This window comes from Trematomus bernacchii, unplaced genomic scaffold, assembly GCF_902827165.1.
Source record: "Trematomus bernacchii unplaced genomic scaffold, fTreBer1.1, whole genome shotgun sequence".
Lineage (NCBI taxonomy): Eukaryota > Metazoa > Chordata > Actinopteri > Perciformes > Nototheniidae > Trematomus > Trematomus bernacchii.
The window spans coordinates 7,216,661-7,234,614 of record NW_022987588.1 but is presented as its reverse complement, the minus strand read 5'-3'; the positions used below and the strand labels follow the sequence as shown (position 1 = coordinate 7,234,614).

The 17,954-nt window shown below is 39.4% G+C and overlaps 1 protein-coding gene across 1 annotated transcript in view; it reads left to right on the top strand.

Moving 5' to 3' along the window:
- Nucleotides 1-17,954, top strand: part of LOC117481298 (aryl hydrocarbon receptor-like) — a 39,613-nt gene that overhangs the window by 8,037 nt on the left and 13,622 nt on the right. Inside the window, exon 2 of the mRNA XM_034128934.1 lies at nucleotides 2,096-2,286. Coding sequence (XP_033984825.1) covers nucleotides 2,096-2,286 — 191 coding nt within the window. The remainder of the gene's footprint in view (nucleotides 1-2,095; nucleotides 2,287-17,954) is intronic.

Genomic DNA, 17,954 nt, shown 5'->3' with positions numbered 1-17,954 from the left:
CGTAGATTAAAGACATGTTTTTGGCAGAGGACATGGCACTTGGTTTGTTCAATAAATGTGGTTAAAGTACACTATGGGCCGTGCTTATTAACATCACATTCGTCTCATTTGCTGAATAACCTTGTTATCTCGTTAGACCCCACCCACGCACGCACACACACACACACACGTCACACACACACACACACAAAATGACTAATTCATGTTAACTTTGGTACTTAATTAATTCAATTAAAAAAAATAACGTAATCATGTTTAATTTTGTTTCATCTAATTTATATTTTTGCATTTTGATACTAAACAGACTAAACTAAGTTATCAAATAAATCGACCAACCGAAAAAGTTAAGAATGATGAGTCAGTCATAAATGGGATTTGATACACTATATATCTTCATGCTATCATAGTTTGGTGTAGTCAGATGCTTATCGTACTCTGAGACGTATCTTTCCTTATTTCCTGTCAGTAATGAACTGCCATGTCCATATTAGCAGTAAGTGTTTTTCTCAGCAGGTCTGTGGTGGAGGAATGACGACAGTTGTTATGTGTCGTCCCGTCCCACCCTCTCACTGACACTTGGTTTCTCTCCCGGTGTAGCATGTGTGTCTGATTTGTGAGTAATGAGTCCTCGAGCCATGTGAGTTTGCATGTTGCACTGGAGCATGGGTGGTCTCAGACCCCGTCGCCCTTAAAGTGAGAGGCAGGCAGAGAAAATAAAGCCGCTGTCATGTTGAAAAATGGTTTCCATTTTGAAAAACGACATAAGTGGTCAATGGAATGACTTGTGGTAACGTTGTATATTTTGCATGCTGGTGTCTGCTATTTACTCTTGGCTGAAGATTGTGTCCTTGAGGAAAAGAAACATGGTATTGTTTTCAAGTTAAGAGGAGAAGATCTTTTAGCTTGTCCATCCTTTCTTTTCTCGCAGATGCTAATGTTAGCTTAAGCAGCTAAACTGCAAAAGTGTCAATGGTTTTATTAGGAGTCAGATATCCAAAGTTTAACATTACCAGTAGTTTCTCTTTATTAACATGGTTGGTAGATTTTTTGTATTTAATGTTTTGCTAATCAATTCCATTTTACTATATAAAAACAAAAGTTAAGTAAGAAGTTGACTTTTTTGAACATCACCTTTTGTTGTTTATTTTTTTATGAAGAACAATTGTATAATGTTAGGTTTGGGATGCTTCCTTTTCTCTTGCTCCATGTCCACTTAATATCCTGTCCACAACTGCAAAGACAAAATGTAGGGGTTTTATTCGCTTACTTAGCTGGCTGGCTATGTTGTGATTGGTCAACCGCTGAGAGATGTCCCGCCCCTTAGCCTATCACATTCAATCTGTTGGAGTGCCAGCCAATAGAAGCATGAGTGTTACGTAGTGATGTCTCTATGTTACAGAAGTAGACAAAGGAGTCCAATGGAGGCGTTTCAGGGGGCGCTGTAGGGGAGAAAAACTTCCTTTGGAGGGAAGTTTGGGATTTTAGCCTTTGCAGACCATTTTCATGGAAAGGGAAAACCCCAAAAAGCACATTAGAGCCTCTTTAAAATCCGACTTCAGCTTCAAAAAGTTGATTGACCATATATCAAACATATCAATCATATGATTTAACAGCACGGGACAATCAAACACAATGCTACTTCCTGTTTCTATACCAGTGAGTTTCTATCTGCTATTTATAGAGTCAAGCTAATCTTTAACTGTTGTTTTGATCAAAGCTAAATAAGGATCTTGTCATTTCTTTAAAACATGTTTATTTTTTTAGCGTGTACAAGTTTTCTTTTATGTGGCTTTGACAGCATTCCTGTATCTTAAGTCAACATTGGAGCTGATGTCCTGTTGACTCACCTGAACTACAGTGTTTATTAGTCACTCACAGATGTAATGGCTGCGTTTTTATTCCCTTAGTATGTTTGAAGCTGTTTGATGCGTTACTAAAAGTACACGTGGCTTATATTTAATTGGCATGTGTCACAATGCACACCACACCAGATGGTATGACTGGCACGGCCAGTTGGCCAGGCCTGAACTGAATCAGAGTCTAATCTCAATTAACTCTTCAATTACTTACCATGTGTTTTATGTTCACTCCACAGAAAGAAGCAGCCTGAAAGAAATGAAGTTGTTAAATCAAACCCTTCGAAGCGCCACCGGGATCGGCTGAATGGGGAGTTGGACCGGCTGACGGAGCTCCTGCCGTTCAACGGGGACATCCGCTCTCGTCTGGACAAACTGTCGGTGCTTCGCCTCAGCGTGGGTTACCTGAGGGCCAAGAGCTACTTCAAAGGTAAGCATCAACCTGGGTCCTATAGCAGCCAGCGCTAAAACAATCATTTAACTGATCTGAGTGAAACATATTCAAACGTTAAGGCTGTGCATCCGACAGCCAAGCCAGGAATGAGAAGCATGCAGGAATCTGGTTTTCGGAAACAACACGTCCTCAATACTTGTAACGTTATGCCACCCTTTCACCTAGCAACACTTACAATAGGCTCTATAACAAAATAGTTATGGATGTGTAGAAAGTCAACACTATGAGTTGATTAATCTTGCAGACATCCTGGCTGTGAAAGCCGGATGAATCATGATGTGTGATTCAATTATACGCGAGTCACGCACATAACATCTCCACCACCCGCAGATTATTTTGCTGTTGTTGTCTTTGAGTCAAACAGACATTTTAGTCGAGGTGTTGGCAGACTGGCTGCTGAGTAAGCTGCCTGGTTGCCTCTGGCTTCACAGAGGTTGTTAAAATTCATGTGTCTCGCTTCGTTGCTTTTTTGAAACATTTTCTGTGCATTGTTTAGCCTGTGGCATCTGGTTGTTTGACCTGTTGCACTGACTTTCTCCTTCAACGAAAACCCTGAATCTCACATGAATTGGTGGCTAGATAGTGAAGTAATGTGCACGCAAGATAGACATCTTTATAGTCTTATTCATTATCTTACACATATCTTTACAGCAGTTGCTTCATCACTGCAGCAGCCGTCCGTCTATAATGTCTTTTTTACAACCTGTTATTACACAGCTAGTTTAACATGGCTAGCGATGAAAGACAAACCTAAAACAGGCAAACTAAATCAAAACGTGTGAAGCTGCAGACTGTAATGAGCCATGTTGTAGTTGTGCAGCGTGAACATCCAGCATGAATGGATGAGTTGCGTGCAGTTGTGACATTCCAGCGCTGCTTGTTCTCACACCCTTTTGCCTACTTCTTGTCTAAGCAGGCGAGATAGACTCAAGTACACAATGTCATCTTTTTAGAGAGCAGTTTCAATAAAGTGTATTTATCACTTAGCATTTCTCAAGGATGTCTCCTAGATCTCTCTGAGATGTTTAACATGCAGCTGGTGGATAACAGGAACTATAACTCATAGGTAGTTTTGGCTTGATCCAAGTAAAGAAATGTTTTTTTGAAACGTTTGCCAAAAGTAAGTCCGCTTATGTCTCTCTGTTCTTTCATTACCATGTACAGAATTTATGACATTCAAATAAGTGGTTGTGAATCATCAGAAAAAGCTATTTTTCCATACAAGGAATGTTCTACATGGTTTTTCCTCTTCTGTATGTATATATAGACAGACAGCACATGTGTAATATCAGTGGAGTCATGTCAAAGTCCCATCAAACACCTGGGGCGAGATGTTTTATTCATCCTTTAACACTCAGACCATGCATTTCTCACACACTCTAACATGATGATAAATGGGGAACATGCAGTCATTTGTTATCTTCACACATACTTCACACAGTGCCAGAAAAGGGCTATAAAAAGAAGTGCAAATTTAAGATGAGAGGTTATTTCTAATATCTGAAGTTCAGTTTGGTGCAGCTTACACCCCACGCTATTTACGTTCCAAAAAAGAACAAAATGTGCATGAGGCTTTATGAATGTGATGAAAGGAATGGTATGAAATGTTCTGGTTTAGTACATTAAGCCTTACATGTTGTTGTGTAAAAGCCTAAGAACAGTGTGTCTCTCTTGAACTCTCCATGGCAATTCGAATGACTTTTAAAAACGTCTTAATATGCTTTTTTTGGGGGGGTTATTCCCTTTCCTGTGTTATATAGGTTTAAGTGCCTGTTAATGGTCTGCAGAGGCTAACATTCCAAAGTTCACACCAGAGTGTCGTCACTATGTAACACTTGCGCCTCTATTGCCTAGCGCTCCAACATATTGTACGTGATAGGCTAAGGGGCGGGACATCTCTTAGCGGTTGACCAATCACAACAGAGCCGGCCAGCTAACCAATCGGAGCATACTGGGCTCTGGTTTCAGACAGAGGGTGAAAAGAGGTGCTGCAGCACAGGCAGTATGAGACAAATAAAGAGCTTTTTGAACATTAAAGCATGGAGACATGTCCCAGTGAAGACACAGAATAAAAATATATATGAAAATGTGTGATATGTCCCCCTTTAATAATGACAGACTACTGCCCTCCTCATTTAACTATATTCTTATCCTACTGCTCTAAATGTAATTTATTAGCTTTAGTCAAAGTCAACCTAAATGATGGCTCATGTTTTTCTCTTAGAAAAGATTTGTTAGTTTTTAAAGGTCTGTGCTAATTTAAATGATGTGGTAACGGTGCATATCTAATCCTTGTTGGTTGTGAATGCAGTGATGCATCAGCTGACTGGTCTCTTGATCACAAATACACTTTAAAACTGTGGGAATCGCTGACAACTGCAACATGTTTTATATTCAGTGGTTCTTTGACGAACAATGACCTTTATTGAAAACCCTTTTATAAGAAATACTCAACTTTAGCCTCTAACTGCAGATATAGGACTCACTTTATTCACGGCAGATATTTCCCAGCAGTTTCTCAGTGTTTATGCCCTGACACTACTCTTCACCCTCTCCTTGAGTTCATTTGACATCAGCAGATATCAGGCACACTGAGAGTGGGTCTGTGCTCTGCAGCAGTGGAGTGCAGGATCAAAATCACATGTCGCATCACACAGCCCATGTGCAGCCCATCTCCCCATAAATAACGCTGCTTTGTCACTGTGGATCTTTGCTTACTGGAGGCCATTTCACATGTTTAGTTTATGTCGCTGTCACAGCAGGAAATGATATGTTCTGTTACTCATTGGTTTGTGTAAATACATGTAAAATGATCCAGTGTTGGCTAATAGTTAGACAGATACTCAAGGTCAAATGCGTTGCTAATACTGGATCATTGTTCGCTTTTGTTTTTGACTATTTGTCTTTTAGTTTTTCCTGCTTAGGAGCCTTGTTGGTCATTGGACTCCATTCAAATATCCTCATTGTTGTCTGAAATAACGACGCAGCACTCTGCAGGCTGTTAGCTGGAAGAACAGGAAGTGTGTTGTAGCTTTCAGAGCATCGATAAAAAATAAGAAAACAATGGAAGAGGTCATGACATTAACAGAACATCTCTGGTATGTTTACGGGTGATAAAGGGCCATTCAGTGTGTTCACAGGCCCTTTTTATAACACGGACATCTCAGTTCTGGTGCTTATCACTTTAACTCACAATACTGCTTTACCAATTTCACACGTAAAGGTCAGTTTCCCAGTCATAAGGAGCGCTATCCAGCCTTTGATCAATGTATAATGCCCTCTTTGTCCGATACAATGATTTAAAGTGGACCTATCATGCTATTTTTAGGCAATAGCATAGGTCTCAGATATATAAAAAACATGTCTATGAAGTTTTTTGCTCAAAAATACCAAACAGATCACCCATTCTAGCCATGCCTCATATCCCTCTATTTCACTCCCTGTTTCAAAAGGTATATAAAGGGGTATAAAGCTTTAAAAAAATAAAAAGGAGGGGGCTGAGCTCATGCGGGATGGGCAGCTACTGTCTAAACTAAATACTGCCGTGATGAAACGCCATATCATGGATTATCAAGGATTATTTCTGAGACACTATGGAGCTCAAAGGCTTTCTCTCTCGCCGGTTATACCACAAGGTGAGTTCCTTTTTATTTCCTGCTTCTTTACACATGTGCTCTACAGTACAGGTTAGCTCTGAGTGTTAGCGATGCTTGCTAATGTAAACAAAGGCCATATTACGTCCAAAACACGTCGGGCATTGTTTCTGATAGCAACTTTCGTGGGTGCCATCCGCTATGATGTCATAGTGGATGGCAAATCTGGATCAGCTCCGTTGTAGCCCCGTTTTTAGAGATTTGGGTACGGAGGAAAAGAGAGAGGGTTTTATTTTCTGACGCTGCGTGAGTTTCCTGACACACCGGGGACACATATTTATATATATAAAAGACATCAAAAAGTGCATTTTGCATGATAGGTCCCCTTTAAGCTTTATCAGCAGATTTTAGTTACTAACCGGGAACATTCATTCACAAAGTTGTTGACGTTTTCCTGGCAGGGAAAGTTTGCTTTTGGTAATATCTTTTCAAATGTAGAATAAATGCTTATCTCTGCTCCTTTCAGGTTGTACTATTCTGCCTTTGATCTGTCTCTTGTGAGCCTTCTAACTATATGGAAATAAATCAATATACTATGCCGTTAACTGCATTATCATGTATGTGACATTTCCTCTGATTACTGACAGTCAGGGGGTCAAATCTGGGTCACACACATCAGCCGACCCTCATGACACTCCTCCTGACCTGAGAGGGGGGGAAACCCTGTCTGGCTATCATGGGATCTTTATTAAGATATTAATTAAGTCATTTTAAACTTTGACTCAGTAGAGAAAGAGTCCATGTGTGGGTGGGAAAGAACAAGAGAAAGCAGACTTAACTTGTTATTATGTATTGTAATTATATGGTTTAGCAGTAAATTGTAGCACTGCAGACTGGAGTCTCTACTAAGAGTCAAATTAACTCACGATAGTCGCATCACATGAAAATGTCAGACGGTTGTCTCCTGTATAAGGTGATAAGGTGATAGTAGGGTGTGGATTAAAACAGAATGCACCTGAATGTTTGTACACACATAACCGCACGTCACATGGACACACATCCGGTATCCCCTGTCCTATAGGCATTGTGACTTGTGATATGTGATATGATATGCAGAGTTGACCATGCCAACTTTCCCCTTATGTGTGATGCGGCTGTTTGATAAGCGCACAATGGAAGCCAAAAACAGTGTGTTGTTCCCCATTGGTTGGGATATTGGGTTGTAGCATCATGTATCCAGCTTTGTGTGTGTCTTCTTTCAATAAAGTCATCAACAGATTTGATGAATTCAATGTTATTTCCAACCATGGTGTACATTTCTCAGATACTGAAGACATAATTTCAATCAGGAGAGATGTTTTTGATGTAAGAATACATATTTATTGCCAGGAATACACAAATGAATGTAATGGAGTTTTGGCGATTAGGCCCCGTTGTGCAGGAGTATCATTCGGGAGGGGAAAACCGATCCGATGAAACCCCCCCCGGGGTCTAGACACTGGTGGTGGTGAATGGATGGTTGGGTTCGGTCTGAAGGGGAGTGGCTTGGCTTGACCCTGGATTCAGAGGGACAGGAGGTGAAAAAGGGGTGGAGGAGGGTTGCGCCGATTCACCTGAAATGACAGCTGACAGAGGGGGGAGAGCAGATTTAAAAGGTTTAGCAGAGCACTATGATAGGCTTGTGAGAATAGAGCAAAGTGATTGGTTAAGCTGGGGAGTGACGCCCCCGATCACTTATTGAGAGGAGAGAGAGTAGTGACGTAGAGTAAAAGTAAGAGTAAAGAAGGTCTTCCTGGTTGAACTTGCGCTGAGCTTCATTTGTCCTGGTGTAAACCCTGAAAGTGCTAAACAAATCTAATGATTTACTCTTATAATAAGATTACGGTGATTTGCATTAGGGCTGCAACTAACAGTTATTTTCATTGTCAATTAATCTGTATAAATGCCTCTCTAAATCCTCTAAAGTTTGTTTTTCAGCCTAAAATCCAAAGATATTCAGTTTAAAACAAATTAAAACATATCAAAGCAGGAAATCTCCATATTTTACAGCCTGAAATAACATTTTTGCATGAAAAACAACTTAAAACTATTATTTAATTATTCAAATAGTTGGCGGAAATTGGTCCTTTAACTTCAAGTCTTGTGTAAATAAGCATAAAAGTGATTGGAAGTCCCAGTTTTGTTGTGTTTCAAGTTTTTATTTGAACATCTAAGCGAGCTTAAATCTGAAAATAAGAGATCTGAATTGATGAACATAATCATATCATTATCTTGTGCTTCCTTCTGGTGGTATAGATGGTACTGATGGTCACAAACAGATATGTGCATGACATGGGACATACCATTTGTTGCTTCATAAAGTGAATTATATACGATTCGCACTGTAAGAAAGAGTACAACTCTCTAAAGCAGGGGTGTCAAACTCAAGGCCCGGGGGCCAAATCCGGCCCGCCACTTCATTGTATGTGGCCCACAAGAGCTTGCAAAGAATATAATACGTTTATTATGTTTTTAATTATTGTTTTATTATTGTACTCCCATTGTGTTATTTAATATGTATTGCCTGTACAGCACTTTGGTCAACTGAAGGTTGTTTTAAATGTGCTATATAAATAAATAAAGATTGAGATTGATTGAGATATTATAAGGTTATGTGCTGCTTTACAGGAGCACGTTGCCCATAAACTACATGTCCCACAATGCATCTCATTTTGTGAGATGCGCACTGAAGAGACTTGCAATTACTTGACTTCTGCTTTCAGACGTAGTTAATTATGAAGTTATTACCCTATCCGATAATAATCCAATGCAGAGGAAATATTGTTAAATAATACATTATTTTTAGGGCTGTCAGTCGATTAATCGCATGATGTCCATAGTTAATCGCGATTAATCGCAAATTCATCGCACATTTTTTATCTGTTCTAAATGTACCTTAGAGAAATATTTTTCAAGTTTGTAATACTCTTATCAACATATGAGTGGACAAAATATGCTTTATGCAAATGTTTGTTTATTATCATTGGAACAATGACAAATATTTTCCTGAATATTTTCAATACAACAACCTGGAACCTCTCTCTCTCTTACACTCTCTCCAAACCCTGTGTACTTCTTTGCACTGAGCCAGTTGCTCAAACAGACAAGCCTGTTTACAGTTGTCGGCGAAATGCCGCTCCTCTGTCTTCATCTTCAGTCAAAGCATGAGACTGCGCTGTGATGTGCAGTCGACACGTTGGATGCGATCCGAATTATCTAACGCAGCCCCTCGTCCTCCACAATGTTAAGCTGTAGCCACCCATTTAGCTATCGCTGTTGTTGTCCAGGCGTCTCCCCGGCAAACTTTCAAGTGTGGTCTGCCGGCTGTAGAATCTGGAGAACCACAGAACGGCCGGTCGTCAAGTACCGTTGACGGCCGGCACCGCCCTTACTTTATTATGTTTTTAAACGGCCTCATCAAAGTTGCGCCGACAGAGGTCTGCCGTTTCCCCGCAGCGAGGCTTCCTCCCCGTTGACAGTTCACTAGCACCCCCCCCCCTCTCTCACCATCCAACTAACAACAACAACGTCAAGCCTTTGGGCTCTGAAACTACGGGGCGGGCTGAGGACAAATACACATTCGTTAATCGCACGTTAAAATAATTAGTGGAGTTAAAAAAAAATTGACAGCCCTAATTATTTTATATATATTATATATATTTATCTATGTATATTTATATAGTCTTAAAGTTACCACCGGCCCTTTTGAGTGCAACCATAATTCTAATGTGGCCCGCGATGAAATTGAGTTTGGGTATGGAGGAAAAGAGAGAGGGTTGTGTTTTCTGACACTTGGTGAGTTCCCTGGAACACCGGGGACACATATTCATGTATAAAAGACGTACAAAAGTGCATTTTGCATGATAGGTCCCCTTTAAAGAAATGTAAAGACTAAAAGGACGAAAACGCTACAGAGTCAGGATCAGAGGATGAGGAAACTTCGGAGGAGAATAATCTGGCTTTGATGTAAGAATGGCTAATGTTTGTATAAAGAAAACACAATGACACAGACATGACAGCCATTGTCTAATCGCCGGGCTTTAAACAAAAGCCAGCAGTGGAGGGACATTACAGGGAAGCTCAGTTCTGCTAAGTGTTAAAAGAGTTTGTTTGAAGACGTCTACATGGCTTAGAGGTACAATCACTGGATTCATACAATGTTATAGCATTTCACCTAAAATGACCTCTGGTGAGAAATAGGAGAACCACACGTACACAAAACACACACAGCTGTGCAGCATGATAAGCTCTTCACTTCCTCTATAAAGATCATTTAAACACAAGCCTAGTTTCAGTTGTGTAAAGTTTTACAAGATAATGTGCACCATGATTAGTAACAGTGTATAGATATGGATCATTGTATTGATTCAATGAAAAATGACACATTCTCAACGAAAACAGATTTTTCCTCATCTTGCTTTTTATTTTAAAGTTAAAGCCTTTTATTGTCATTGTACACAGAGTACAACGAGATTCAGAGTGCAACTCTGTCCCGGTGTGCAAAAAATACAAACACATAAAGAACACTAAAAAACACGGCCATAGGACAGACACCATAAACAATCATACGGGGGAATAAATAGTTAAAAATATTGATATAAAAATAGTATATAAAGTGCATTAAAAGTGTGTGTATGTGTGAGACTGGTTACGGTTATTGCATTATGTGTGGTGGTTAAGCAGCCTGACGGCCCAGGGGTAGAAACTGTTTTTGAGTCTGTTTGTCCGTGAGTCGAAGCTCCTGTATCTTCTCCCAGAAGGCAGGAGAGAGAACAGACTGTGACCTGGGTGAGAGCTGAAATTCCAGTGGAACGTCTGTGTTACAAATTCATTTCAAGCGTACCTCCTTCCTTAAACTTGAGAAAATGGCACTTTGTAGTAAACAACAGGAGCTAAATGTATATTCTTTTAATACAAATGTAGGTTGTTTTTCATTTTTTGGAAGAGTCCAGTAATAAAATTGTCAAATCATATTTAAGTAGCTTTTTGTAAATTGATCAAAACGGGCATTTGATATTGTTTAATATAGATTGCAGGCCCCTGAGTCAAAATCAATCAAAGTCCTATTGTGTCTGACTTTGTTATATCATATATTATTGTATTGCTGATTAAGAATCGTACTTTTCTGTCATGATAAAGCTGCGGTTAACACCCCTCATGTTTTATTACAATGCTTCTATACAGATGGTGGGTTTCCAGTCTTTTCTATATGTCTAAGGGAGATCACCATGGCTGCCTCTCAGGGGTTATCCCAGTCTAAACATAAACCTAGGATGGGTGTTCATGTGTGGGCATGCCTAGAATGTAAGATCATGATCTCGTAAATCGTTAGGTAAAAGAAAAGGCTTTAGAGAGAGGAACAAACATAAGCAATTTAACGGAATACGAGGGAGATTAAAGACCTGATAATGAAACAAGCTATTTATGGCCGCCTCGAAACGGCAGATCTTTTGGAGAGAGCTGGACTGTTAGCCTCATCGCGTGACTTTATGAGGCAATACTGGATATTATGAAAGGCTTGTGGCTCACTGCTGCTGAAAAATGTGGACTTGCTTTCCAAGTTCATTGAAAACATCCAGGGCCTGTTAGCAATCACAGTTGATGTGGTAACACCGTATCATGTGCTATAATTTGATATAATTTGGTATTTGGGATATCTGAATCATGTATGCACAAAGCCATACACATGCCACACTTGTAACAGAAGGAATAAAGAGGTAGGAACAACTTTTTAAGTTCTGGCAAACATTTGGACGAGAGTATCCGTACAGGGAAGCCCATTCTTGTTTGTTATTGAATCCTTATGGGCTCATTTTGTTGTGTACCTACACATGCCCTTAAAACCTCATCATAATTCACCTGTCAACTCGGTATAATAATATGCGAGAGGAGGACATCTCTGGGGTGACAGAAGTTGCCTGTTGGCTCTTGATTCATGACTCCTCTTTCAGTATGTCGTGAGAATGCAAGCAACCGCTGGGAGACAGATTTAATCATGTTTTCATTTTTTCCAATTTCCATTCTCTGGAAGGGTTCTTTCCCCGTCTCTCTCCAGCTTCAAAAACCACAGCGCTACATCTCCCTTCATACCCAAACTTATTTTTTTCCCCCCGGTTCCCCTCTTGGCCGGAGCCACGATCGCCCACCGAGACTTTCTGTGACATTTAGAGTCTTCCAAAAAACGCTTGTGTTTGTTTATGTGCCGAAACGAAATCAGCTGTCTTCCCACTCAACGTTTGGTTGGAGGGCCAGAAACACGGACGATGTTTTATTGGATTTATTTAAGGATGGATCAACATCTGTCAGGGTTCAGACGGAGAATATAAACAGGGCTCTTTATCCAGGAGTGTAAATTAGCTTTCAGTGTTGATCATTTGCATATATTTCAGGACTTCCAATATCAACATTCAAGTACTCACCATCTGTGAGTACTGAGACAACATAAACACATACATATGAAGTCAATCTACGTTGTACACATTTTGGATACTTTGTGTTCTACTGAGTTAATAAGTGAATATATACATCGTATAAAAACATCATGTAGAAAAAGTAGCTAGTAACTGCAAGTGTCAAATAAATGTGGAATAAAAAGTAAAATATTTACTTCGGAGTAGAAGTAGTATAAAATGGTTGAGTTAAGTATAAGTACCTCAAATTGTACTTAAGTACAGCACTTGCGTGAAAGTACTTAGTTACTTTACACCACTGTGTACACGATCCTTCCCTCTCAGAGCTTTGACTTTCGCAGAGAGACTGATAAGAATCATTTTAGTGATATGAAATGCGAGACACGCCCTACACAGCAATTGCAATGCTTTGTTTGCCAAATCCCAAACCAATGAAATGACTCCCAAAGCACATAAAAGGAGCCAAAGATAGCTCAGTGTTGATTAAAAAAACAGATGCCCCCAGACTCCACCACCACCACCACCACCACCAAAACAGACATTGTGCCATGAATAGTATATAATCAGTGTTTATTTTGATCATCAAGGTCCGCTTGTGGGTTCCCGCGCTGCAGCAAACAAACCTTTTCCAAACCTTCTAGCTGTCCCTAAACAACCCTATGTTTCATACACCCCATCGTTACGTATTAGCTCTTTAAAATCCAACAATTTCCAAAGTAAGTCCCCATTATTTTTAAAATGGCTAAATAGTGCCTCCATAAGCCTGTGCAAGCCTCTGTTTTCCATCCAGAGCTGCTCTTTCCTCTCTTCCTTGACATGCCTACATGACACTCTTGTCAGATCATGAAAAAGTGGAGGCTGTTTCCTTCCCCTAAAGTCATGGAAGTACACTGGAAAGACTAATGGGAGGTTGAACCTGTGGACTGAGTGACCCCTCTCATTGGCTGTTAGTTGTTGCAAAGCACTGCCCTTTCCTGCACATCTGCGTGAGAACACAGATCTCTGTACAGGATCTACTGGAACTAAATGTTTTCAAATCAAGATAATATTCCCCTATGCATTGCTGGCATGCTTTATACTCTCTCCCTGAATCTGGCAGACGTCCAACTCGTGACAGCATTTCCTTTTTTTCTCCTTAGTTTAAGTGTGTCCCAACTCCCCATGCTAATACTTTAAAGTAGAGAGTGTGTACATCGTTTTATTTAGTTTAGTTGAAGCATTTCAAGATTTGCTTGGTTTTATTTTACATATTTTGATGTTTAAAGGCCTGTTTCTGTGTTTTAATTCTTCACGTTCACAACTTTTTACTCCGACTTGTTATGCTTTGCTTTAACATGTTTCCTCTGGATTGCGTTTAGAAGAAAAAAAACTCCTCTACGGCTTCTCGCGGTTCTTTGTATTTCACTTAATTACCCCATGATCAAAAGACGTCAAATCCTTTAAAGGCGACCTCATTCCCTGAGTGACAGGGATGTTCGCCTGGAGTGAATCTTGCATCAAAGGCATGCATTACATTTCACCAATCCCATAATGGCGTGTTTTCTGAAACAGGAAGCTACACTTATATGCTTAAAAGTGACCTCTGGTGTCCAATTACATGTTTAAGTATTGGAAGAAGCTTTTAGGGCTGCAGGGTTTAGTATGGGAGTGTATAATCATGTTAAATATGGTTAAACTAGAAAGCCAAAAGTCATACATTGTACATTTCCCATTGTGACTTTGTTTCTTTTGCTGTTTGTTTTTTTAGTGCTCAGATGTCAGAGGCAGAAGTTAGTACTCTCCAGGGGTTCATGGGTGTTTCAGGATTACATCCCACCACAGAGACCTGGGGTTTCCATCAAACACAGGAAAACAGCTGAAGCATTATCAGAGAATCCTTGAGCATTTCTGCGTGATAAATATAGAAAAACATGTTTAGAAAAGGACATTTTTGTCAATTTACTGTCCATTTCTCATCGGTTAAGTTTCCCTACACTCATGTTTCTACCGTCTGGTGAAAATCCCACGCTGAACCGTACAGTAAATCAGCTCTCGTGCAATCACTAGCATGACCACCGCAGCAGCAGCAGCAGCTCAACACAAGGAGAATAAATCTAACTTATATGTCTCTTGACACTTAAGAGTACCGGGGCACTGCCGCAACATCTTGCAGGAAACAGTGTCTGAGGGCATGTTCATTTAATAAACTATGAATGTTTTATATCCATGTAACGGGAAGAAACTCATCTAACTGATCATTTTTTTTTTTTTTTCAAAAGAAAACCCACAATGCTAACACTGAGCCTCTGAATTAGCAACGAGCGAAAAATGCTAACAATTTACTGCACCGAAAATCACTCACAAAACCTTATTATTTATCTCTTCTCCACATCCATGACATCGATTCACATCGTGAGGTGACACAGAATCGATGGGTACCCACATTATCACTGAATTATACGAATTTGCGACGTTATAAGCAAAATCAAAACAGGTGACGCTAGGTAGCTAAAAATGCTAACATTTTTACCTTGGCTCTGTAGTCTCTCCAAAGTGATCTTCAATGGCATTAAAACGATAAAAACGCTGCTGAAGTTAATCCATAGGTTAATCCAATGTGTCTGTGTCCCTTTGAAATGATTTCTGATAATCCATAAGCATTAAAACCTTTGGAGGGACACTATCATTTACAGTTTTTTACTATGTAAAATCTGAATTTTCTTTAAAATAAAAAACATCTATATTGATTCTGACTTTTCTATATCCAACTCACAGGTTTATCATTACTTTGAGAAAAAAGATTATTAATTTAACCCTTTTAGAAGGGACGATATGGTCATTTGTTCTGGGAATGTCATTTTCGAGCCTGAGACCTGAAAAACAGGCTCAGGGCTTAACAGGTTAAACACCATCAGATACCATCAAATGATTTCCTTCAAAGTATATAAAGAATCATTTTTGCAACAATGTGTTGGTCATACACAAACAACACCCCTTTCCTGCTGTGTGGAGGTATGTTTAATGTTAGCTTTTTTCTTCCTTTGCCGACTCCCACGAACTTACAGGAATGTCTTTCCAACTTCTGGTCAAGCTCTGGACAAGTATCATTAAACATATTTTTTCCTGCAGCCGCATGGAGAACTGTAAGCGCATAAACTGTTGAGCTGTTAGCAGTGGAAAAAGACGGGGAGGGAGAACACGATGCAGAGTTCACCACAAAGAGGCCCACTTACTCATGCAAACCCTGAATAGAGGAAAGAAAAATCCGACTTGAAGTGGCATGGTTTACTTCTGCCTGTGTGTGTTGGACTTCTGAATGTGTGCACGTGTGTTTATTTCTAATATGGTGGTTTTCTCTCCGAACTGGCTGCACTCATAGGTGGGAGAAGTACTTAGATCTTGTACTTAAGTAAAAGTAGAAGTACCAGAGTGTAAAAATACTCTGTTATAAGTAAAAGTCCTGCAATCAATAGGTTACTCAACTAAAAGCACAGAAGTATTAGCATCAAAATATACTTAAAGTACCAAAAAGTACTCATTTCAGAATAATATATATGATATGTTTTGATTATAATGATTGATGCATTAAAGTGTTATCAAAGCAAAGGTGAAGCTAACCTAAGTATGCTGTATGCTGCAGGGTAGCTTGTGAAATTACTCCAGGTGGAACTAAAGTCTTATTTAAGTGTGGTTTATATGTGACATCATTAAACAAATCTGCAAAGTAACTAAAGGTATTAAATAGATGTAGTGTCAACAAAGCCTTCCAACATTAACTCACTCTTCCCCCCCTGCAATGTAACACTTCCATTTCTGCCCCCTGTTTTATGTCTTGTCCTTATATGTTTCTTTGTTAAGCGATCTTGGGTTGATGAAAGGCGCTATATAAATTAAAGTTATTATTATTATTAGTGGAGTAAAAGTACAAGATATCTCTGAATTGTAGTGGGGTATAAGTACAAAATAGCACACAATTGAAATGCTCAAGTAAAGTACAAGTCTCTCAAACTTGTATTTAAGTACAGTACTCGGGTAGATGTACTCGCACACATGTAACATTTGATGCTGACGGTACATGGCCCCTGTGTGTGTGAGGCCTGCAGCTCGCTGTGTGATTGTCAGGCTGTGCAGGTCGGAGTGTGTGTGTAAACACTGTGTGAGTTCTAGCTGAAGGGTGGGGAGTGTCTGTGTGTGAGTGTGTGAGGGGGAGTGTTCAGGGGCCTCTTCCCTCCTTAAAAGTTGCGTGACAGGACTGGAAGGACGGGTTGGGAGAGGCTATATCCTGGGATTTTCCTGTAGTGGCCGTCCAGATAAGGGAAGCGCTCTTGTCGGCTATTGCTTACAAAAAAAAACCCAGGGTCAGATGCGAGAGCGAGTGTGTTTGTGTGTGTTATGTCTGTGTGTGTGTGTTATGTGTGTGCAGATATGCAGGCTGCCAGATCAGTTCTGTAGCAATGAGAAAACCTGTCTTCTGGCGGGGAACCAACACTTAAAGCTCTGCTAAAGCAGGATAGCTTGCCTTGCTTGTTCAGCTTTGGTACAATTGTGTTCATCGATTCAATTATTTATCGACCCACACAACTTGTTGACCATTGATAGATTTTCTTTATCCACAAAGAATCATACAAACTCTAAATCTTTTGTGCTCAGAAGTTTATTTTGGGAATTAACTGTCTAAAAACCATTTAATTGATTACTAATTGATTAAAGAAAAAAGAGGACAGCCCTAGTGTGGTTACGTGGAAGCAGAGGTGGATAAAGTACTCCTTTCTGTACTTTAGTAAAAGTAAAAATACTATGGACTTAAAATACTCCATTATGCGTAAACATCCTGACTTCACAAGAGTAAAAGTGTAAAAGTATTAGCATGCGAATATACTTCTAGTATCAACAATAAATGTACCAAATATGCAAAAGTATTTTATTACCAAAGAATATTATATTTTTCCGTTTTTATTACATTTAAAAGCATTTGAATCTTGAGTCAATTTCAAAGACTATTGTACTATAATATACGATAAGTAGTGAAGAACTGCATCATATCATATAAGAATATTGTGTGTTTTTATATATAAAACGTAGCTAGTAAGTTAAATAAATGTAGTGGGGTAAAAAGTACAATATTGCAGTACATATTGGAATAAGAGTATAAAAGGAAATACTCAATTAAAGTCAAATTATGTCAAAAATATACTTAAGTAAATGTACTTAGTTACTTTACACCACGACATGGAAGTAGTGCAAGAAGCATCACAGAGCAAAAGGAACTCTATTCTATATCCATTTATTGTGGATGTATTACAGAAACATCATAACAACAGGATAAATCTGAGTTGTACAAACTTATTATTGCTAGTTTTAAATGTAACTAAGTACATGAACTTTAGTGCCTCCACAGTGAAATAGTTCATGTTGTTTGTTAGCCAGAGCTACCTTATACTTCTATTTGCACAATTTTGCACCTCATCCAGGCTTTTAAACCTTGCACGTTTGAATCTAAACATGATGTGACACGATGTGGCTGCACAGAGAACAATGCTGAGCAGTGAGGAGCTTTCAGCGAGGGGCTCAGTAACTTTACCAAGATGCCAAGGCAAAGCCAACACAAACAGAGCAGCTGAGT